The 22,614-nt window shown below is 49.4% G+C and overlaps 1 protein-coding gene across 4 annotated transcripts in view; it reads right to left on the bottom strand.

Annotated features, from left to right (window-relative positions):
• Nucleotides 1-22,614, bottom strand: part of KCNIP3 (potassium voltage-gated channel interacting protein 3) — an 82,215-nt gene that overhangs the window by 22,850 nt on the left and 36,751 nt on the right. The window contains exon 1 of one of the 4 annotated variants that reach the window (XM_059188436.1): nucleotides 2,820-3,206. The exons of the other annotated variants lie outside the window; for them this stretch is intronic. Within the exon in view, the coding sequence (XP_059044419.1) occupies nucleotides 2,820-2,922 (103 nt within the window). The 5' untranslated portion in view covers nucleotides 2,923-3,206. Of the gene's footprint in view, nucleotides 1-2,819; nucleotides 3,207-22,614 lie in introns of those variants that run through there. 4 annotated transcript variants of the gene reach the window in all.

Genomic DNA, 22,614 nt, shown 5'->3' with positions numbered 1-22,614 from the left:
GAGCAAAACTGCCCTCCGTTGAGAGTTACTCATCCCAAATCTAGGAAATCCGACTTAAGATAAGAGGCAGTGACCGAAGTCCAGTCCTAGGCCCAGATGTGGTGGACAAAAAGCTATGTGGTGTCAGGGCTTGCAAACCGAGCACCAAGAATTTCCAGCCCATGGTCACTTATTGCCACCGTGCCCCACCCTGTGAGCCCCTTAGCCTTGAGTTCTGCTTTTCACTTTTCCAAAGTGCTTTAGCTCACCACACCTCTGTGAAATGCATAGGGGAATATAAGCTTTTATCCTCATTCTACAACTGAGGAGATTCAGGGTCAAGAATGTTAAATGCACCAAAGTCACCTGGTAAGCTAGTGGAGGAACCGGGCCGGGATTTCTGCACAGGTCATCTGAAGGCAGAGAGGGACAGGAGACCCGGGGCAGACTAAGGGCTTTTTATGATCTGCATCTACTTCTAGAAGGCTGCATCCCTAGAACCCAGATCCATTAGTTCCTGACAATCCCAGGGGCATCGTAACTCTGGCGGCTCACGGATGGGAACTACAGAGGCTCAGGGAAGACAAGAGACATACAAGCGGATGTACGCACGCTTGAGGGGAGCCAGGCGCCAGCCCTCTTCCCTAGGTGCCCACTCCCATCCAGGCTGGGTTTCTGACAGTCCCTCAGACTCTTCCAGGCACTTAAAGGGCAGCACCCCCAACAATAGGCAACATGTGGAACTTAGAAGTCCCTCCCTCTGAGGCAGGAGGGGAGGCCTGTTTGAGTGAGAGAATGTTTCCAACCATGAATCGGTCCTACTACTACGAGTCATCACTCCATTGCTAATTGTTGGTGATGCGAATGGTCCACAAAGTTTGCACATTTATTATATGCCAAGAACGGTGCCAGAGGCCTTAAAGCCCCAGTGGCTAGTTAGTTACATGTCTGCTACAGCCCACTTTACAGGTAACAAAACTGAGGCCAGGAAAGGTTAAAGAAGCTTTACGGCCAGCACGTGTGGGTGACAGGACCCCAGCGAAGACCTGGGTGACACAGGGTCCGTACTTCTCCCACTGCCTCAACGCATCGGAACTCCTAAGGGGCATGAATGGGCAACTGTAGCAGGAAAGGGAAACTCACTAGAGCCTGAAGTGAGTTTTTTAGTAGGCTGAAGAAAGCCTCTGTAGTCCAGTGCACACTATCCACCTTGTAAAGAAATCCCATTTCCTTAAAAGTCACAAAAACAAATTTCACAGGCCCAGACCTGGGAGGGGCTTGGGCTCAGTTCCGAAGGTTCTGCAGAACCAAGCAGAATGAGACCACTGGTGCTCCTGGCTCCTTGGCAGCCCAGGAGGGTCCTGGAAACAGGGAAGATCAATGTGGGGGGTGGGGGGGGCATGGTTTGCCTAAGCACCAACACCCTCCACACCGTCCCCAGACTTCAGATGGCAAAGGACAGGGCATGTGGGACAGCCCTGTGCCCTGCAGGAGGCAACGGTCCTCAGTGCAGGATGCTCCCCCCCACCCACCTCATCCCAAGCAAATGCATTTCCCACTAAATCCCCTGTCATAGATTCCCTAACCGGGCGCAGCATCCAGACAAGTGCAGGCCCAGCTTGGGCAATTTTCCTCTTCACATAACATTTAAAGCTTATGGTGTCATCTCTCAGAACCACTTGATCACATCTCTTCTCTCTGGGCCCCATGGACTTGCCTCGGAAAGGTGTGATGGAGCCTGACGGCTTCTTAGGGGCACATAGCCATGGACTTCAGGTAAAGAGTCAGCTCGAGGTTCTGAAGGCAAAATGGAGGAAGGACCTTGCTTCCAGGCCCTGTGCCCCTTCCCGTCCCTTTGTAGGGGTTTGAGGCACATCTTCAAGCTGGAGGGGCTGCCACGCAGTTCAGAAGCAAAGACAAAGTCTGCCTTCCTTGCCCGCCTGGACCTCTGGGTTTCAGTTCTAAGAGCCGGAGCCTGGCAAGGTCAGCGGAATGCTGCGGCAGGAAGATGTCTGTCCTCCCCGGAGAGGACAGCAAGGGAGCACAGGTAACAAGAACAGGACAGGCTGGCCCCCTTCCCTGCAGTACAGAGGCAGGAGGCTGCAAATGCCACTTCGAACAGGGAGGAGGGGAAGTTACAGCCCTGGGAGGTCAAGGTCCCCTTCAGAATGGGTGTGCCCTAGAGGGGCTCCTCCTCCTAACCTGCCCAGAAGTCTCAAGGAGGTATGGAAGGTTGGGGAACAGCTCCGAGGACACCTCTCAGGGGTCCCAGGGAGGCTGTCCACAGTCTGATTAAAGGGTAGGTCTATCTTCTCGGTTAATATTGCACTGGGACAGAAATGTGGCGCCTGAGGGTTTGGTTACTGATCCCGTGGGCCTGAGCCATGCCTAGGGATGGGAGTCGAGGCAAAAGGGGCAGCCCCAAGATGTGGCGAAGGTCTCATTACTTGCCACTATCAAGTACCCTTGGCTGGGGATCCTTCCAGTCATCTTCACCCTGAGCCACCTCCCGTCAACCGGAGGCCTGATCCGGCTGTGCTCACCCGGGGCAGTTCGGACCGGCAGGCCTAGGATGGCTCAGGGTGTCACCAGGCATCTCGCTCACGCCCACCCCAAGCACCGCAGCTCCAACCCCTCTGGGGCTCCTCAGAGCCCCAGGCTTCTCCATTCCCTCAGTCCCAGGCCAGCCCTCTGGAGTCCGGAGGGGGCGGCGGCTCTAGCGGCCAGTGCCGCTGAGCGCCCAAGGGCAGCACTCGCCGGGCCCGCAGACCCGCGCTCCGCTGCTGCTCACTCCCCAAACACTGCTGAGCCCGGCAGAGGAGCGGACGGCCACGCGTTACCTTCCATGGACATGGGCTCCAGGATGCCGAACTGCTTGAGGACGGCGATGAACAGCAGCACCACCACGGCCATGGCGCACAGCTCCATGCCCTGGATGCCCATGGCGACCCGAGCTGCCCAGGGCCGGGGCGTGCCCCTCGCCCGCGCGTGCCTCGGGAGGCGCCCGGGCCGGTGCAGCCCGCCCGGCCTCTTGGGGAGGCCGCGGCTCACATCCCCCGGCAGGCGGGGCTGCGGGTGTAGACGGGGTCCGAGCCCCGAGGAGGGCGGCTGCGGCGGCGAACTGGGCAGGCCGGGAGGTTGGACGCCGCGCGGCAGCAGAGCCCGAGCGCAACTTTCCGAGTCAGCCGGCAAACTTCGAGGCGCGGCGGCGGCGGCGGCGGCGGCGCGGAGCGCAGCTCGGGCGGCCGGCGCGGGCCAGAGACGCCTCCATGGCCCGCGCGGGCGCCGCGCCTCTTTCGCCCCGTCTCCAGCCCCAGGGACGCGAGGGCACGGGGGCGCGGCGGCGGCGGCGGGGGTCCCGGGCGCTCCCGGCCGCCCCAGCCTTCATCGCGGCTCCCAGCGCGCTCATTGGCCTAGGCGCGGCGACCACCCGGGGAGGCGTCCCCTGCGGCCGCCCCCCTCCCGCCCGCGCGAGCACGGGAAGGGGCGGAGGGAGGTGGCCCCGCCCCGTACGGCCCAGCCCTCGTACGGAGCCTGGCGCACCGCCACCACCCCCCAGCCATGCCCCCGGCGACCCAGCGGTCGGCGGTTTCACCCAACTGCCTGTGCGGGTGGGGGCTGAGTGGCTGGGGAACGGGCCGGGGACCGGAGGGGAAGGGAGCCGCAGCACTGCTCTCTGCGAGGACTCGGGGATCCGTACTCCTTGCTGAGCGGTGCGGAGCCTGCCACAGCCGCTCACTGCCCCGCCGGCCAAGGCAGAGCCGGCCTTCGGGGGATCGGGAAAGCCCTCTCACCCCGGGGTATTTCCCACACCACCAGGTCTCGGCTCGAGACTGAACTTGGCCTTCGTCTGGCCCCCACTGGAAATGAAAAAGTTGGTATTCAAAGTTATCCAGTTCCGGAAACCCACGTGCGCTCCAGGCTTTTAGAGGGAGTGTGGGCTTTGGCATTAGAGACTACGGAACTGAGTTCCACTCCTGATTTTGCTGCGTGACCTTGGTCGAGTCACGGACTTGCCGATTCCTCCTACCTACAGAGGGGCTGGTGCCCGCCTGCCTTTCCGGCTGTGGGAAAGAGCTAAACGGATGCCAAGTCCGACGCGCGGGCAGTGCACTGGAGCGCTAATTCGTTTGTGAATCACTCTCTTCCAGCCTGGAGGCACGGGATAGGAAAGGACTGGGAGAGATGGGGGCGTGGCAGGGCGGAGCCCGGGATCCTTCCAAGTCTCGGAACTCCGGGACTCGAGGGCCCGAGCCGTGGCTCTCTGCTGCCCTCCCGCGGGCGTTGCGTTCTGCGGGTGTCCTCGCCAGCCCCGGGCTTAGAGCGGGAGAAGGCTCGGGCTGCTTCGAACTTCTTTATTTTATTTTATTTTATTTTATTTTATTTTTTAAAGATTTTGTTTATTTGTCAGAGAGAGTGAGCACAAGCAGACAGAGTGGCAGGCAGAGGCAGAGGGAGAAGCAGGCTTCCTGCTGAGCAAGAAGCCCTATGTGGAACTTGATCCCTGGACGCTGGGATCATGACCTGAGCCTAAGGCAGCTGCTTAACCAACTGAGCCACCCAGGCGCCCCTCCAAGTTCTTTAGAAGTTCTCCATTTGCCTTAGTGGAGGGGGAAATCCAGCCCCGTTCCACGCGTTTGGACGTAGGGTCAGAACAACAGTAGCTTCCCTGTATGAGCCTCTGCTACCCACTGGGTCGGTCATTCGTTCAGCAAATACTGAACGTGTACTGCGCCCCAGGCGCAGAACTCGGTACAGCAGCGTGCGTGGACCAGGGCCCTTCTGGAGCTGGTACAGGAACCAAACCTTTAGCTTTACTCATAATCCGTAAGGGCTGCCCCAGTGGGCATTTCTCGTCCCCATTTTACAGTTAAGAAAACCGAGGCCTAAATGTTGGGCCAGGGAAGGGACACAGGGGCAGCCCAGGCCTTCTGGATTCCAGAGCAGATGCTGGGCCAGCATACCACACTGTTTCCAGTGGAAACGGGTGGGAGAGAGGCTGCTGGGTTTCTTCTGGCCGGTGCAGTTCAACCTCAGTGTTTAACACACCTGGTTAAAAGTCTGAGTTATTGGAGATATTTTTAAAGAACTGTAAATGCACAGCTTTCAATTGCATTTAGTGGGATGTGGTGAGTCTCCACTGACCAAGAAGTCTAAGCAGAGATGCTAATGATAGCCAGAGAACACAGCTCTGTTGGAGCACATGAGTTGCTAAAATGTGTAAGTTAATAAAGGCTCAAGACTCTCCTAATTTACACACTTACATGCTGAGTAAAATCTAGCCTGTGTCCAAGCCCATTGCCACCAGTCCTCAGTCAGTGGTCTAGTTAAGAATACATTAACCTCTCTAAGCCTGTTTCCTAAAATGGGGATGACAAGCCCACCTCTCCAAGGGCTTGTAAAAGATCCAGAGAGAGAGAGACGAGGGTTGACCTGTGTCATGGGCTCTGATGGCCTCTTATGATGTATTCTTGGAGCTGGGTGTGTTCAGAGTGCCAGATGAGAGACAGATGGGGGGAGGGGGCAGATAGAGAACTGAGCAAGCAAAAGAAGCCATACGGGGGGTCCTCCAGAAGCTGGTCCACCCCTGCTCTCCTGCCTCAGTTTCCCCTGATGCTCCTGAGCATCTTCCCTGGGAAAGCTTCAATGGCTGCTCATAAACACTGAGCTATAAATGAGACATTGATCCCCTGGCTCTGTGGCGTAAAATATTAACGATGCCTAAGTGGATACCAGGGATGAGAGCAGAATGTCCGCTCGGCATTAGCTGCCTGGGCCAGGGGCCTAATGGATGGGAAGCTGACTCCCCCGCTCACTCACGAGCTTGGGGCCTGCCAGCCCTGGGGCCAACCAGGTCCACTGAGGCTGGGCTGATGGCCCCATCACGCTCCCTGCTTCCATGGGACCTATTCAGGGAAGCTGGCAGACAAGCCCCCAGACCTTATACATCCTCCCCACACCCATGAAGTCCCAGGCCAGGCCTTTCCCAGCTGGCTGTAGCTCCCTTCCCTAGCTCCCAGCTGTGCCCTCCCCAACATCCCCCAAGTGCCTCCTGTGGCAAGGAGCATGCTGGCTGTTGACAGTGATCCCTACCAGCTCCCTGTCTTGGGGGAGGGGCACAGACAGAGAAATCCCTGCCCTTCAGGGTGCTGTAGACTGCCATGGAAGTAGGGAAAGACAGGGCGCAATGTGGAGGGAGCAGCTCGCTCTACCCCGGGTGATAGTAGAGGGCTGGGGAGCCCCAAGCCCTCTCTTGGAAGACTTCAAGATGTCTGGGAGGGTCTTGGAGGACTTGGTGTCCTGGTTTAGAAAATTTTTGGACCTCCAGCTGTTTTGGGGTGGTCTGGGGCACACCCCGAACTTAGCCTGGCATCCCACACCTGAGGTCATGGTCTTCCTGTGCCTGGAATATTGCTACCACTCCAGTTCTGCCTCCAGGAAGACTTCCCAGATTATGCCAGCCCTATACCAACCCGCTTCTCCTCAGAACCGCCATGGCCTCTGCTGCCTGGGCCGGGCTGTTCTGCACTGTGTTTTGGCTGTCTGCCCGGACATCTCCCATGTCACCCCTCTCTCACCACAGCTGTGCTGTCAGCTCTTGTGGGTTGGGACCTGTCTCTTTGACCAAACATTAATTGGGTGCCCCAGCCTACTGATCATGTAGTTGCTCAAGGATTTTAAAAGGTCTTTTGAGTTTTAAGGCAGGGACTAGGCTACACACATGCTGTTTGAGGGACCTATGCCCAGCAAACAGCTCAGCAAGTGGCTCCTGTCTCAACTCTCCCAGAGGGAGAGGGCAAAACAGTCATTACTCAGTTTATTTCTCTTTCTCATACTTCCTAGGAACCAAACAAGAATGTCCACGAGTGGAATTCCACATCCCAAAGAAATGCCTCTAAGACTCCTCCCCGTGGATGTTCCAAGGCTCTTTACATGCGGTGTGTTCAGAGCTAGACTGTCAGGCTTCCCCCAAACCCGTCCCTCCTTCAAGCTCAATCTTAGCTGCTCAGAACCAAAACCCTGGCTTAGCCTGGAATCTTCCTGTCCCAATCCTGCCCAGTCTACCAACAAACTCCGGCACTGTGCCTCTTTCTCATCCATCTTGGCTCCCCTGCCACGAGCTTGGCCATGCCACTGTCCCTTTCTCCTGGACTCCTGCTGCCAGCAGCTCTCCCCATCTCCATTCCATCCTCCTCCTGTCTCTCCCTCTTTCGGCAACCAGAGTGGTCATCTCAAGATGGACATAAGACCCTGTTTTTCCCTTGCTTAAAACTTCGAGTGGCTGTCTGACTCAACACCAGTTGTGTTTGCCTGCTTGACATTCTTCTCCCTGATGTGGTGACAGCCCTCCCAATTTCCTTTGTAGAACCCCCTGCCCCTGCCAGCCTTGTGATTTTGGATCTTTGGCAATATAACTGGTCAACCAACACCAATTCCTCTTTTCCCACTGCATACCACCCCTCCACTGCCATAGTGATTTATTCAGGGGTGGGTACCTGCTGGGACTCAGTGAGAGACCTTCATGACTGGCCCTGGGACAAAAAGGAGGGGCACTCTTATTCACTATGGCAGCTAAATGGCCATTCTGCCACCCATGTGGGAACAGGAAGCTGAAGAAGGAAGTTATTTCTTTGGAAAACAGAACTAAAGAAAATAGCCCAATTGACAATGTTCTATGCCTTGATCCAGCTGTGCCTAATGGCACACCTAAACCTGTCTCTTTCAGTTATGTGAGCCAATAAATCTCCCTGTTGCTGCTTAAGCCAATGTGAGTTGGGTTGCTGCTCCTTGCAACCAAAAGGGTCTTAATCAATGCAACCCTCGTTACTCATAGAACAAAGACCAAAATCCTTAATATGGCCCATCAGAGCAGCTGACATTTACTAAGCACTCACCATGCACCAGGCACTTCAACACCACTCTTCTTTTCTCATAGATCCCAATAAGGTAGGGGCTTGATAAGAGGAAGAACTTGAAGCACAGAGTGGTTAATTCTTTGGTTAAGAGCACACAGCTGATAATACACAGCATCAGAATTTGAACCCAAACATTCCAGCTCCACAGCCTATGATTTTAATTCAATCCTGCCATGCCCCTCTACACCAGCATGATCAGACCCTTCCTCCTGTCCTTTGCTCAAATGACGCCAGCCACACCTGCAGCTACCTGAATGGCCCCAAGATTCTCCAGATCTAGCTAGCTCTTCTCTGAGCCACGAATGTTCTTTCTTCTCCTCCTCTTCCATTTCACCCAACTAATTAGTGCCTACTTGTCTTTTGGGTCTCAAATGTCACTTTTGCAGAGTATCTTCCCTGACCTGCTCCCCTTATTAGTCCCTGCTCTGCTCTACCTCCCATCCCCTTCCCTCTTTGCAGTGTGAGTTTAGCTATTTATGTATTCATTGATTTGTTTCTGTTCTCCCACCAGATGATAAGCTTCCTGAATGTATAATTAGTACCTGCCTCAGTATATTTATAAAATAATTAATGGGATATCAGATGATGATTTTCCTCTAATTAGTTCAGCAGAGGCTGTTCTGGTATCACTAGCAAGAGCACCAGACTGGGAGTCCAAGAGAACCAGGGCCAAGTCCCTAGTTCCAATCGTAATCTATTGGCAGAGTTGGCCAAGGCACACCACTTCTCCAAGCTTCCCTTTCCTTTTTGTAAAATGGAGTCACTTGGTGACATGCCTGTCAAACAGCGAGCTATGAGAATCTGACAAGCTGATGGAAGTGAAGCCTCCCAAGTCAGGCATGAGGGATCTGTTCCTGGAGATGCCCACTTCCTCAGAGCCAGAAACACCAAGTGACACCAAAGGGGTCTACTTTATCTTATGGTATTGCCCAAATCTTCCAATCAGATAGATCTCTGGGGATTGCAGAGAACCCATCCACACAGTCTCTGCTCTGGCCCAACCTCAGATGAAATGTGGGAGGTTTGTGGCTACAGGTAACAGAAATCCTCCTTTCCTTTAACTTAAACTGTTATGAAGTGCACCATGTCACACACAGAAGTCCAGCACTGGGGTGGCTCCAGGGATAATCAGCTCAGACCTAGGGGTATCATTAAGGACCTGAGTTCATGTATCTACCTACATCTCCAGCCTCAAAGCATTAACCTTACCCACAACCTGCTCCTCTCATGACACAAGGTGGATGCCTAGTTCCAGACATCACATCTTGATGTGACAATGTCCTGGAAAAGATGGGATCATCTCTTCCTATGTCTTTTTTTAATAGTGAAAAAAAATTTACCCATTAAGCTTCCCATGAACACTTCTTGGTGTTTCTTGACTGGAATTATTTCACATGCCATGGCTAAATCTGTTGTTGGCAAGAGGAATGAGACCAGCACTATAGGAGAGACTCCTGGCTCTACACCAAAACTCATTCTCCTCTCCTTTCTTCTAAAGTAAAAAAGCCTTAATTGGGCACATGGCTGCCCAGTGGTGACAGTATTTCCCAGACCCCTTTGCAATTAGTTGTGGCCATATGAGTAAGTTCATAACAGTAGAAGAGATGGATGTTCCTTTGGGGATGGAGGCCTTAAGTCAACGAATGAGTAGCCTCATCATTATCTCTTCTCTTTTTATTACTGGCAGGAACCCAGACATGTCAATGACCAGCCTCAGTCATGCAGATCCTGACACATCTGGAAGAGGAGGAGGGTGTGGAGCCACAAGATAGAAGGGACTTTGGTCCCTGAATGACCTACATGGAACAGAACCGCCCACCAAGCTAGAACATTCACCCTGATATGTTAAAGGAGAAAGAAATAAACTTTAAAAAATCTCTTAAAGAAAAAGATATAATAAGGTGAGAGCTGGCTATTTTGAAAATAGAGGAAGAAAGGAAGAAGGAGACACAAGGTACAGAAGGCTTCACGACGTTAGCAAAGCAAACACTTGGACCAAGCAATAGAAATAAGATTGTTGCAGAAAATGTTTTTCAAAGGTCTTTTCAGATTTATCAGCCAAACATTCAGCCAAACAAAGATGGCCTCAAATGAGACAGAAATGGGTAGAAGAAGGAAGCCAAGAAATAAAGCAACTATAGGAGAACTATATTCAGAAAAGAACGTCGGTAGTGGTTACTGAACACAGAACTGACTGGAAGAAAATGAACCAGAAAATGACCAAATCTTTGAGGGAATTATATTGTGATAGAAGCCAGAAGTCTGGCCCCCAAATCCTGTGAGTAATCAAGATCCACAACAACTCTTGACCTTCCTAACTTGTACTAGCAGAAAACTTGGAAAGCTCTCTGACTTCAGAGGAAGACACACTTCCCAATGCCTACTTCAAATGTGGCCCAGAGGGAAATGGACAGGGAATGGAGGACAAGGCTGGAACTGTGGAGGACAAGGGGCAAGGTGGTGGATCCAGAGAACAGAACTAAGGTAGCCAGTTAAGCTTTCTCCTTCCACTGCAGCATGGGTAGCCCAAGAATCCTCACTATCCAAATCCATGTTTTTTGAATTCAGATGTGAGACTTATTTTGGTAAATTCAGGTCATGAGTAGTGTAATGTCACATTCAAATCTATCAGAGTCCTGAGTTTTGGATAAGAAGTACGAGAACTCTTGAGTGAAAGGCATCTTAGAAAATTATCTGAATTCAGTTCCAAAGTTTGGATAGGGAAGAGTTGGCAGAGCCACAAGGTGGAAATCACTGGGGCCCTGCATGTCTGCATGGAGTGGAGCCCCTCACCAACCTGAGCACTCACTTCAGGATGGTCACAGGAGACAGAAATAAACTTTGTCCTTAGGCCACTGAGCTACATTGAGTCTCATTGCTACAACACCTGATCTAACCTAATTAATGCAAACATGATGGCTCAGATCAATCAGGACCACCCCCAGGGTGAGGAAGAAGACCCAGTTCTACTTGTAGCAGAAGGAGGAAGGGAGACACCTGAGGCTAGAACCACAGCTCCCTAAAGAGGGATGAAGTAAGGAGTAGATTTGGAGCAGACAAACTACAGTTTTTGCATTCATACCACTCTCTTAGAGTATCTAAGTCCAAGGACCAAAGTCTCATCACTCTACCCACCAAGTAAAGAGAGTCTACTTCCTCCAACACAGGGCTTTAAAAAGGCTTCAGACTGTGTCTCACCAGCCTCTGCTGATGCTTTCTCCTTGGGTGAGGCTTAGACAAGTCAATGCCTCAAATATTTAGTGAGCCCTCACTCTGTGGATGGTCCTGGTGAGCATTCTACAGAGTCAGTTTCTCTTGGGGATTTTCCTTAGATGGGCTAATTAGAAGAGCTCCTTGAGTTTGGGAATATACACTGCTATTGTCTGAGCCAGGTATCTGCTAGATGCTTTACAAAAATTACCTGGTTTCTTCTTCATGTTGACCCTAATTATGGAGGAAATAACATCATGTACCCCTGTGGCAGAGATTTTTGGTTGCATGGACTTAGGATTTGTTTTTTCCTTCTTTCTCTCTAGCAGAACCTTAATTTTGTTGGGGGCAACAATGTCCTCTGCAGAGAAACTACTTTTCCCAGCTTTCTTTGTGGCTAGAGATGGCCATATGACACAGTTTAGGCCAATGAGATATAAGCAGAAGCCATTGGGTGGGGCTCCTTGGAAACCACCTTAAATGGAGTGGGAGAGACTTCATGGAATCTGCCTTTTTTGTAATTTCTCTCCAATCCTTTGTGGAATGGATTATGATGGTTATATCTGGAGCCATGAGAGAAGGACATAGGTTCCTGAATTGTGATGGCTTGAGTTGCTGAACTAAACCTAACAACTACCTACCTCTGGATTTGTCATTGCTTGAGAAAACTAAACCCTTGTCTCATTTGTGTCACCATTACTTAGGTTTTTGTGCCATGAAACTGAGGAGAAAGTGAAGCTTAAGAGATGTACACCAAGTGCTCACCATTAAGAGGCAAAGCTGTTGTTTGAATGTACTGTGAAGGCAGTGTCACAGAGAGATGGGTCATGTGCCTCACAACCTCTCCCTACCCATCCACTTCCTGTGCTGACCACAATGGCTCTTTGGGGCTCTTGTCTTCCCTCATATCTGCCTGCTCCTTGCCAGTTGCCAATCTTTTGCCCGGAAGCTTTCTTCTAATTGTTCAAGCCCCAACTGAGGGCTCCAGCTGTTTGTTCTGCTGCTTTCCTCACCACCTATAGGTTCCTCCACCTTCCAGCTCAATGGTTGGGCTGGTTTTCTTGGCTCCAGTCCTCACCAGCATTCCTCTGCTTAGCTTCCTGCCTTTCCTCTCTGGCCCTGCTACTTCAAGAACAAGCCTGGAGGCAGAGAAGCCCATGATGAGGACAGGGAAGAGTTTGGGTGGAAGGTGAAGGTTGCCTGCACCCAGGTAGAGGCAGAAGGACTGGAAAGGAGGGAGCTTCATTGAGAGAAATGAAGTAAGCCGACAGATTCTACACACTCCAAATGCAGATTCCTGGGAGGAAAAGCTATATTTAAGGCTCTGCTCCTACAGTGATTTTCTCATAACTTATACAAGAAATTTTTTGAAGATTTATTTTAGAGAAAGAGAGAGAGTGTGTGTGTGTGTGCACGAGCAGAAGGGATAGAGGGAGAGGGGGAGAGAATCTGAAGCAGACTCCATGCTGAGCATGAAGCCCAATATGGGGCTTGATCCCATAAGCCTGAGATCATGACCTGAGCCAAAAGCAAGAGTCGGATGCTTAACAGACTGTGCCACACAAGTGCCTATATAACAAAACATTTTTTTTTTAAATCTTAAGATTGTTTTTAAATGACAGTGTGGGATATTGGTTAATAGTGCAGGCTTTGAAGACAGAGTGCCTGGATTCAAATCCTGGCCTTTCCACTTATTAGCCATGTGACCCTGGGCAAGTAATAAGCCTCAACAAGACTCAGTTTCTGCAACTATAAATGGGAATGATAATACCTTTCACAGAGTAAGTGTGAGGGCAAAATAAATTAGCACATGCAAAGCACTTAGAACAGTGACTTTCACCCATGTGAGGTACTCAAAAGGTCTAAAGCTTCTGTTATTATCACAGAGAAAGGATTCATTGTATATCCTGTTGACATTCAGAGACCAAGCAAGAACACAGGTGAGTCTGAACACATCTGTGTTTTTAACTATACAAATGGCATTACCTCTCTCAGCCTTGTTGAGTGCAGAAAAGGAAAATTCTAATTATGATGAAGTAGCTGACATCAAACTTACCTTACCAATGGAAATAACTATAAAATCTAGACAAAACATGTACAACAATTATATGTGGGCAATGGACATGAATTAATATAGGACAATGATCCATGAGAATCACATTAAATGATCCCGACTTTCATTTCTTCTTTATTCCTGACTGTATTTTCAAAATGCTGGGCAGCAAAACTTCCTAGCACTGGTGGTCACACTGGATGGAGGAAATAGAGATCAGACTTCAGGATGGCTAAGGTAGCCCTGATTTGAGAGGGCAGGTGTTTGGAAATGAGGGAGGCACAGAGAAGGAAGAACCCCCCAAATCTACAAAAATATCCCTTGGGTCCTTGGTCAATTGTCAGGCTGTTCATGAGCAGGGAGAGACTCCAGGAGGGCTCGCAAAGAATAGTGGCTGAGGAAACTAAAAGCTGAACGGAGATTTCACAAGTCACACAACTCTGAGGAAATATTGAAGGTCGAGTCCAGCCAGTTCACTTGGGAACAACTTGGGCTTTCTGTTGAGGTCCCAGGAAGGCTACACTTTAGGATTAAGACAATGACTTAGGAGAAGAGCTACACTCTATACATAAGAAAAAAGCTGAAACAGATATACTTTAACAAGCCAAAATGCAAGCTTTCACAGGATGAGTGTGGTTTGCCAGAAGGTTAATTGCCTGACAAAACAAAATTCAAGGGAGAGGAGCTAACCCAGAGCCCCTACAACATACCATTCACATGTATAACAAGCACATCAATCAGCATGAGGTTAAAAAGTTTTATGCATGTGAAGAAGGAAAAGTGGTTGATCGTGAACTTAATAGAAACATACAGATATGATGGAGATTTTGGAATTAGCAGATGAGGACTTCAAAAAAACTATAATTAACATGTTTCCAAAAATAAAATAAGGAAATGGACAAAATAAATGAAAAGATGAAGCTTAAATTTTAACAGCAAGTTGGAAATTTGCATCACTAGGGTTGATCAGAGAAGCAGAACCACTATGACTGATAGAGAATATAGCTATAGAACAGAGTGATAGAGAGAATAAAGGGTTTATTATAAGAATGAGACCTGACTCAATTGGGGGAGCTGAATAAGAAGTCCATGGAAGGCTATTGTCCCTACATATGCCTGAAGTTGCTGTATTTGGGTCAACAGGACTAGAATATAGAGGAAAAGGCTGGATACGAAGTGAGAAAAAGTGAGAACAAGCTGGAACCCACATCTGTCTCTCACTGCCTCCAACCCTGACAACACAGGTGACCCGCAGAAGAAGCAGACACCATCTACCACATGAAGTTGCTCATGTCCCTGATCCAGAGTTCAATTAAAAATTGCAGACATGCCAAGAAACATGAAAATGTGACTCATGCTTAAGAAAAAAAAAAGGTCAGTAGAAGCTGTGAGTATTGAAGATCTCAACAGAAAAGCAGGGGGAGCCATAAGCAGAGGGAGAGGGAGAAGCAGACTCCCACCACCAAGCAGGAGCTCAATGTGGGGCTCTATCCCAGGACCCTGAGAACATGACTGAGCCAAAGGCAGACACTTAACCAACTGAGCCACCCCAGGAGCCCTTATGTTGGTATATTTAATATTGGCCTACAGATATCTGAGAGTCATTTCACATTTCTTCTATGTTTTTTCTCTTTGTTCTTCAGATTGGATAATTTCTATAATCTCTCTTCAAAGTTACTGATTCTTTTTTCTGCTAGCTCACGTCTGCTGTTGAATCCTTCTAATGAATTTTAAAATTTCAGTTATTTCACTTTTCATCTTCAGAATTTTCATTTACTTCTTTTATGTTTTCTTTCAAGTAAATGAATAAGATCTTTTATAAATAAATAAATAAACAAACCAATAGGAATCTGATGACAGTCCCAGAAGAACAGAGGCGAGTGAGAGAAAAGCAAAGACAACATTTGAAGAAATAATAGCCCAAATCTCCAAATTTGAGGGAAAAAAAAAAACATTAATCTCTAGATCTAGGAAGCTCAAAAACCTCAAAAAATGATAATCATGAAGATATCCCCCCCCATACACATCACAGTCAAACAGTTGAAATACAAAGAAAATCTTAAAATCAGCAAGAGAAAAATGACACATCACAGGCTGGTAATGATGTGATTAATAGCTGTCTTCTCAGAAATAATGGAATTAGCTGGAAAGCAGTAGAATATTGGAGGAAAGTTTTTATATTTTACTGTATTAATATTATTCTGAAGTAAATTGTTATAATTAAAATGTATATTATAATCCCTACAAGATCCACTAAGCAAGTAAGTCAAAATTATGTGGTGTTAAAAATAGAGGATTAAAATGGTATAAAATATATGTTTGACACAATAAATGGCAGTAAAGAGGAACAGAGAACAAAAAAGAGACAAATAGAAAAAAAGTAGCAAAATGACAGATGGAAATCCAACCACATCATTAATTACAATAAATGTGAATGGACTACAATGAATGTTAGAGGAAAGAAAAACCAGAAAAGAATATAAGGAAAATGTGGGACAAATTAAATAAGCCCAACAAATGTGTAATTGGAGTTCCAGAAGAAGCAGAGACAGAGTAAGAAACAGAATCAGAAAGCCCAACAACTGTAATTGGAGTCCCAGAAGAAGCAGAGAGAGCAAGAGACAGAATCAGAATTTGAAGATGTAATGGCAGAAAAATTTCCAAAACAGAAGAAAGATATCAAATCAGATTTTCAATGAGCTCAACAAATCCAAGATAGGATAAATACAAAGAAAATCACAGCTAGGCATATCATGGTCAAATTGCTGAAAATTGGGCGCCTGGGTGGCTCAGTGGGTTAAGCCGCTGCCTTCAGCTCAGGTCATGGTCTCAGGGTCCTGGGATCGAGTCCCACATCGGGCTCTCTGCTCAGCAGGGAGCCTGCTTTCCTCCTCTCTCTCTCTGCCTGCCTCTCTGCCTACTTGTGATCTCTCTCTGTCAAATAAATAAATAAAATCTTTAAAAAAAAAAAACCTGCTGAAAATTAAAGGTAAAAAGAAAATCTCAAAGACACCCAGAGTAAAAAGACATTTAGGGACATAATATAAATGATGGTAGACTTTGTGACAAAGACCACAGAAGCCAAAATACAATGGAATAACATTTTTTCAAAGTGCTCAAAGAGAAATAACCAGCCAACCTATAATTCTATACCCAGCAAAAATGTCTTTCAAAATGAAGGGCAAATTGAGACACTCTGAGTTAAACAAAAACTGAGAGAATTTGTCATCAGGAGACACATTCCATTAGAAGTATGAAAGAGATGGAGTTTCTCATGTCAGAATCAGCCTCTGGGAATAAGTTTTTGCCCCTCACAGGAGCCATGGGATCTCTCAGCATCTTGAGAATCCCAGAAACAGGGCCAGTGATCTCTGGAAGGAAAGGAACTTCATGTTCCTTAATTTAACAAACCTTGTTTCCCATGGTTCTTGTGGTCTGGACAGACTTGGAAGGCATGAGAGAACTAAGCTGTTGACATGTGGACATGTCTCCAGTTGTCACAAGATGGAGTCATAGCAGTCATAGTCATAGACCCCTTACTGCCTACTTCTGGAAAACTCTCTTTTGATTACCCAATGATCTTTGATTACACGTTGTCAAGAAAAGAGGATCTCTCTTCATGTCTCTACCTGCACCCAGGGCATATCCAAATCCCCATGTATTGTCCCAAGGATTTATAAGAGTCTAGGAATACTGAACAGGTAAAGGAAAGAGGGACACTTGAAGCCAACTTGTCCTCAGCGCCCCTCATCCTACTCCTTAGGTCCCTGCGACAGAAGATTCCCATTCCCTTTCTCATTTGGAGGACTTCCCATCTTTTCCTACATCTTTTCTTACCCTTATACAGGTCCAGTGTAGAGGAAGCAACCATCTCAGAATGACAGGACTGGATAAGGCCAAATATAGTTATTCTCAGCAACTTCACTGCAGACACTTACAGTTTGCACAATGTCCACCATGTTTCTTTGGGTAAATTAATTTTTCTTGGCTGAACTTAGCTTTCCCACCTCTCTGTGTTGGCGAGAGGATTGGGTAATGGGGAGTCTGTGACCCGAGATACATTGCTTTTCTCACCTTCCTGGGCCTTGGCTTCCTCATCTGCAAAGTGGGGGAAACATTCCTTAGCCTGTGGCCCACCCTCTTATACTGTCATGAAAATCAGGTGTTCCCCAAGCATGTGTGAGGGCTCTATGTGCATATGTTGACTAGTATCATGTCATTTTAACACCCTGCTGAATCTAGGCGGGGGCCCTTCACACAAAATGCACACAAGAAGCCAACTCCAAGTCTACTTGTTCTCCTTGGCGTTCGCCCCAGTCACACAGGGTCATCAATCCTCATGTTTTATGACACTGATGCTAAGTGCTCTGAAGTCACATCCTTGCTGCTGATCTGTGAAGAAGTCTGGACATAAGCATTTCTTTGTACTCAAGCTGAGGGCCCAAGGGTGTCTTGGGGAATTTCCACCCGAGATGCTTGATGCCAGCGTCTCAGCTCTGTGGCCTCTGGCAGCTCAGAGAGGTGTGTGCTGATTCCTGATGCCCTGTGTCAGCCAGATGCAGACGAATGGCCTGGGAATCAAAGCCTTGGGGTCTGAGATGGGAAGCAGCAGGGGAGAAGCCAGAGCCCTGGGCTGGGGGTTGAAAATCCCATATCTGCGATTCACCCTTGCCTCCTTCCCACAGGCTGGGAGGTCTCAGCCAGTCCACACTTCTCTCTGAGCTCAGCGAGGGGAGGGAATGGGGGACTAATAATTACAGTAGCTACATTAACCAAGAGCTAACTATGGGCCAGGCCTTCTCCCAGGCTCTCCCGCGTATAACATTGTTTCATCCTGACACAGCACCCCTCTTACTGCCCTCCAGAAGCATGGGGTTCTAACCTGAGCACTTGCTCCAAGGAGGTCCCTAGCAACCTAAAATTTCTCCTCAGAGGGCTCTTGTGGCCATCGTGGGAAAGGGGTCAGGGCCAGAGGAGCCTTTTAGCTAGACCCAAAGGAGGTTTTTTATTTTTTTTTAAGATTTTATTTATTTATTTGACAGAGAGAGAGAGAGAGATCACAAATAGGCAGAGAGGCAGGCAGAGAGAGGAAGGGAAGCAGGCTCCCCACCGAGCAGAGAGCCCAATGCGGGGCTTGATCCCAGGACCCTGGGATCATGACCTGAGCTGAATGCAGCAGCTTAACCCACTGAGCCACCCAGGCACCCCCCCAGAAGAGGTTTTTGAATGTTCCTTCAATCTAGACAGATGTAAGATTTCAGAGTTAGAAGGAGGCAGAGGCTCATTCAACAAATATTTTACTGAGCATCTACTCTGTGCCTGGAAGATTCAGCATTAAATGTGTCACATGTGACTGTTGGCTTCAAGAAGCATATGGGCAGGCCACCAATGGCAGCGGGAGCCGTACTGTGAAGAGCTCCATCCCAAACCCAAGACCCAGAACCAGTTTCCCAGGGGGAGCTGGAACCCTTCCAAGCCCAGCTCTGAAGGCAAAGAGGAATGTGAAGAGGATTTGACTATGAAGCTCCAGGAAAGTAGAGTGTGACCAGGAGTGAGCAGGTGGTGACTGGGTGGGGACAAAAGGGGAGCCAGTTTAAGGGGCCGTAAGAGCATGGGGCAGAAGCAGGGCCAGGCAGGAGCCAAGAAGTCAAGGTGAGGGTTCAGACCAGGCTTTATTTCAAAGGAAACAAGACATTTGTTCCCTCTTCTCCCCTCCCTGTTCCCTGCCCTGCTCTTTTCCTTATAACAACCTCTCTAGCTGCTGCCTGATCTGGTTAGGGGTGGGTGGGAAAGCCTGCAGTGATTTCCTCCCATTTCGCAGATGAGACAAGTGAGGCCCAGCCAGGGGCTATGAAGTCACACAGTGGCATAGTGGGAACAGAGTGGGGACACAGTGGCACAGTGGCCCAGGTCTCTCAACTCCTTGATCAAGGCTCCTTCCTCAGCCCTCATCCCCCTGGTGCTGAACTTCTAAAAGACACGGGGCTGCAGTCAGAGGGGTGGGAGGCCCACACGCAGCCCCACTCCTGCTGGCAGCATGATAGATGGAGCCCAGCCACCCTGGACTTGACCTGAGGGCCGGGGCTCAAGGAGAGACACACAGGGCACTTCTCAGCACAAACATTTTTACCAAAAGAGCAGACTCTGGAGGGCAAATTTCCCAATGATGTATGAGAAGCTGGGTCTGTACAGCTGCCCATCGAAGCCTGAAGCACAAGGAGATAGAGGACTTAGTGACGGGACTCACACGAGCCAGGATATTCCGTATTTGCACAATCATACATGCAACGTGACATGCCTTGTTTCCTTTGAGCCTCAAAACCTGAAAGACATGGGGCGCCTGGGTGGCTCAGTGGTTAAATCCTCTGCCTTCGGCTCAGGTCATGATCTCAGGGTCCTGGGATCGAGCCCCACATCGGGCTCTCTGCTCAGCGGGGAACCTGCTTCCTCCTCTCTTTCTGCCTGCCTCTCTGCCTACTTGTGATCTCTGCCTGTCAAATAAATAAATAAAATCTTAAAAAAAAAAAAAAAAAACCTGAAAGACAGCCCGGGATGTCATTATGATTCCCACTGAACAGAGAGGAAAGTCGAGGCCCAGGGGGTGGTGGTGCAAAAAGTCTTCCCAAAGGTCACAAAGACAAAATTTGTTTAGCCTCATCTGACTAGCGCTTCTCAAACATAGTTGACCCCAGGATCTTGATCACATGACATATGCTACTGTTCCACGGGCCACACTTGGAGAAACACTGTTCCAGCATGTCAGTCAGCAAGTCTCCGTTAGCATGGCCCTGGGCTCTGGGGTGAGGCTGAACCAGGAGCAGATTCTCCGAGTCACTGCGGGGTACCGGAGAAGTCACTTCAATCTCCCCACAGCTCCTCAATGCACTGCTGGGAGAAGAAATGAAATGACTCCCACAGTGTGTTTATGAACGCGCCTCTCTGTTCTTTCTCTCCATATTGGCTTACTCCTATTTTTTTTTAAAAGATTTTATTTATTTGACAGACAGAAATCACAAGCAGGTGGGGGGGGGTGTGGGGAAGCAGACTGCCTACTGAGCAAGGAGCCTGATGTGAGACTTGATCCCAGGACCCTGAGATCATCCCCTGAGCCGAAGGCAGAGCCTTAACCCACTGAGCCACCCAGGTGCCTCCTGCTTACTCCTTTTAGGAGCAAGTAGAAACTGAAAAATTGCCCCATGATGCAATTCTTTGTCATATTTTCATATTTTTCGGTATATATAATTTGATAGAAATTCTAGGTTACAGAGTTAAGCTCATTAATTTGTTTCTTAGGGCAACCATTCGGCTCCTCCACCCATCTGTGACCCGAGGGCGATCGGCAATCCCGCCTTCCCTTCCGAGACTGCGGACTCTTCTGTAGGCAAATGATGTCCTCTTGGATCTCTGAGAGAATCTCCGATATTTATTCTGTTCTTCTGCTTTTGTTTGTCTTAGTAACTCTGTCGATTTGGGGGTTGCTTTTTCATTTCACTTGAGCTTAATGCTTCTCTTTGATGTGGTTGGGTTTCCTCAAATGTTGGGGGGCTCTCGGGCAGCCCGACCACATCTTCGTGTCAAGCACCTGGGGCTCTGTCCCCGCAGGGAGATTAAGGCAGCGTGGGGAGGTCGGTGGTAGGATGTACCCGCCTCTCCTTTTCTGGGACCAGGTTCCCTGTGCTCCTTGGGCACGGCCAGTCTCCCCCAGCACTGCTCGGCTTCTTAGGTCCTCATGCCCAACCTTAGTTCTGATCTCAGGTGGGCACCTGTGTGCGAAGACAAGCGGTCGGCAGAGAGGGTGGATGTCTCCACCAGATGCTCCTCCTTCCACACCCCTTCTGCCCTCTGTGGCCACCCACCCAGGTCTGAAAGCCGTGGCGTGTTCTCTGCACCATCGTGCTCTGCTTCCCCCAATTTCCTCCTTCAGTGTGAACCCACCTGCCTTCTGCCTTTTGCGGACGCCTCACAATTTCTGGCTCACTGAAGGCAGCCCCTTCCTCCTTCTCTTCTGGTTATCCCTTCTACCCTTCCTGGGGGAGCTGGAAGCATATGTGTGCGCTGTGATCACATGGCCTGGTCTCCCTCGCCTGACGGAAGGAGAGCGCCTGCGGGAGCTCAGTCCTCGTGGCTGCCTCCTCGCTCAGGATGTGAGCAGTAAGTGGGAAGGTGACATTCGCCAAACCCTGGGGTGTGCTGGGCCCTGAGGGGTGATGCCCGCTGGACCCTGCTCCACGGTGGTGCCTGGTCTGGTTTGTCCTCTGGTAGGGATGCTGCTGGGTACTGAACGGGGACCTCAGAGAGGCCTGTACCCAGAATACAATGGGAAGGGAGAGGCCCTGCACCCCAAACCCCAAACCAGCCACCTTGACCGCTGAATGAACCTCCTCCATATATCCATTGTTTCCTGAGATTCTTGGTAGAAGAAATCAACAAACAAGGAAAGCAACAGTCAAACCTCTGTAGGGAACCCAAGTGAACCAACACATGCCTTATCTGTCTGTTTAAACAATGGACTCAGTATCATCAGATCACCAACAGTATTGATCTCAGTCAGTACTGACCCCTCTCAGCGCTGCATCTGGCGCTGGCCTCAGTAACCACTTGTGCATCCCGTGCCCCTCATAGGCCTGATTTGGGGGAGCCTTTCCAGGGCTTAGGGGAATCAGTGTTTCCCTTGAGTTCTGAACCTCCCCAGCACCCCTGTTTAGCCTCTTTTCTCCAGCTGATTACTGAGATTTGGGCTCCCTTGATTGAACTGGCTCAGGCAAAGGGATTTATCTGCCCTTAAACCAGACCACTGGAAGAGAAAGGGACAAGAAAGATCAGAAGCGTGGGCTCAGTCTGTTCTCTACCTCTCACACCCAAATGGCTTCTTCTACGTAGCTCTATTCTTGGCTACTAGAAGCTACCAGGCTTCTGTGTCACTGTATCTCTGGACACAGGGCCATTCACTGTCAAAGGATCTGGAAAGGGCTCTCATTGGCCCAGATGGCACAGGCGCCTGCCCTGGCCAGCGGGTGCTCCTGCTCCGGCTGGCCCAGCAATGTCCAGGGCCCACATCTAGATCAAGAAGCATGGAGAACTGGGAGCCTTTATACCAACCAATGGTTAGAACTAGATCAAGGTCAATTTCTGGAACATGGATAAGTGCTTTTCTGAATAGAATAAACCATAGAGACCTTCTGTAGACACTAGGGGGCCAAGCTCAGGGGATGGGCATAGGATCCAGAGACCTTTCCATGTGTGTGTGCCTGGTTTGGCCCTAGACCACTTCTGTCCAGTCCTTTGGCTTTCAATCCTGTGTATGTGCCAATGACTCCCAATTTTCTCCCTTCAGTCCCCAAATACCTCATATCCCAACTACCAACTGCTTCCTCAACACTTCTACTAGGATGTCCTTAGATGCCTCACAATTATCGTGCTACAGCTAAGGAACCCCCTCCACCACCCACCACCCTC

The sequence above is a fragment of the Mustela lutreola genome, chromosome 9 (assembly GCF_030435805.1).
Source record: "Mustela lutreola isolate mMusLut2 chromosome 9, mMusLut2.pri, whole genome shotgun sequence".
In the NCBI taxonomy this organism is placed as follows: Eukaryota; Metazoa; Chordata; class Mammalia; order Carnivora; family Mustelidae; genus Mustela; species Mustela lutreola.
Note: the sequence above shows the minus strand (reverse complement) of the source record. Positions and strands in the feature narration are given on the sequence as shown.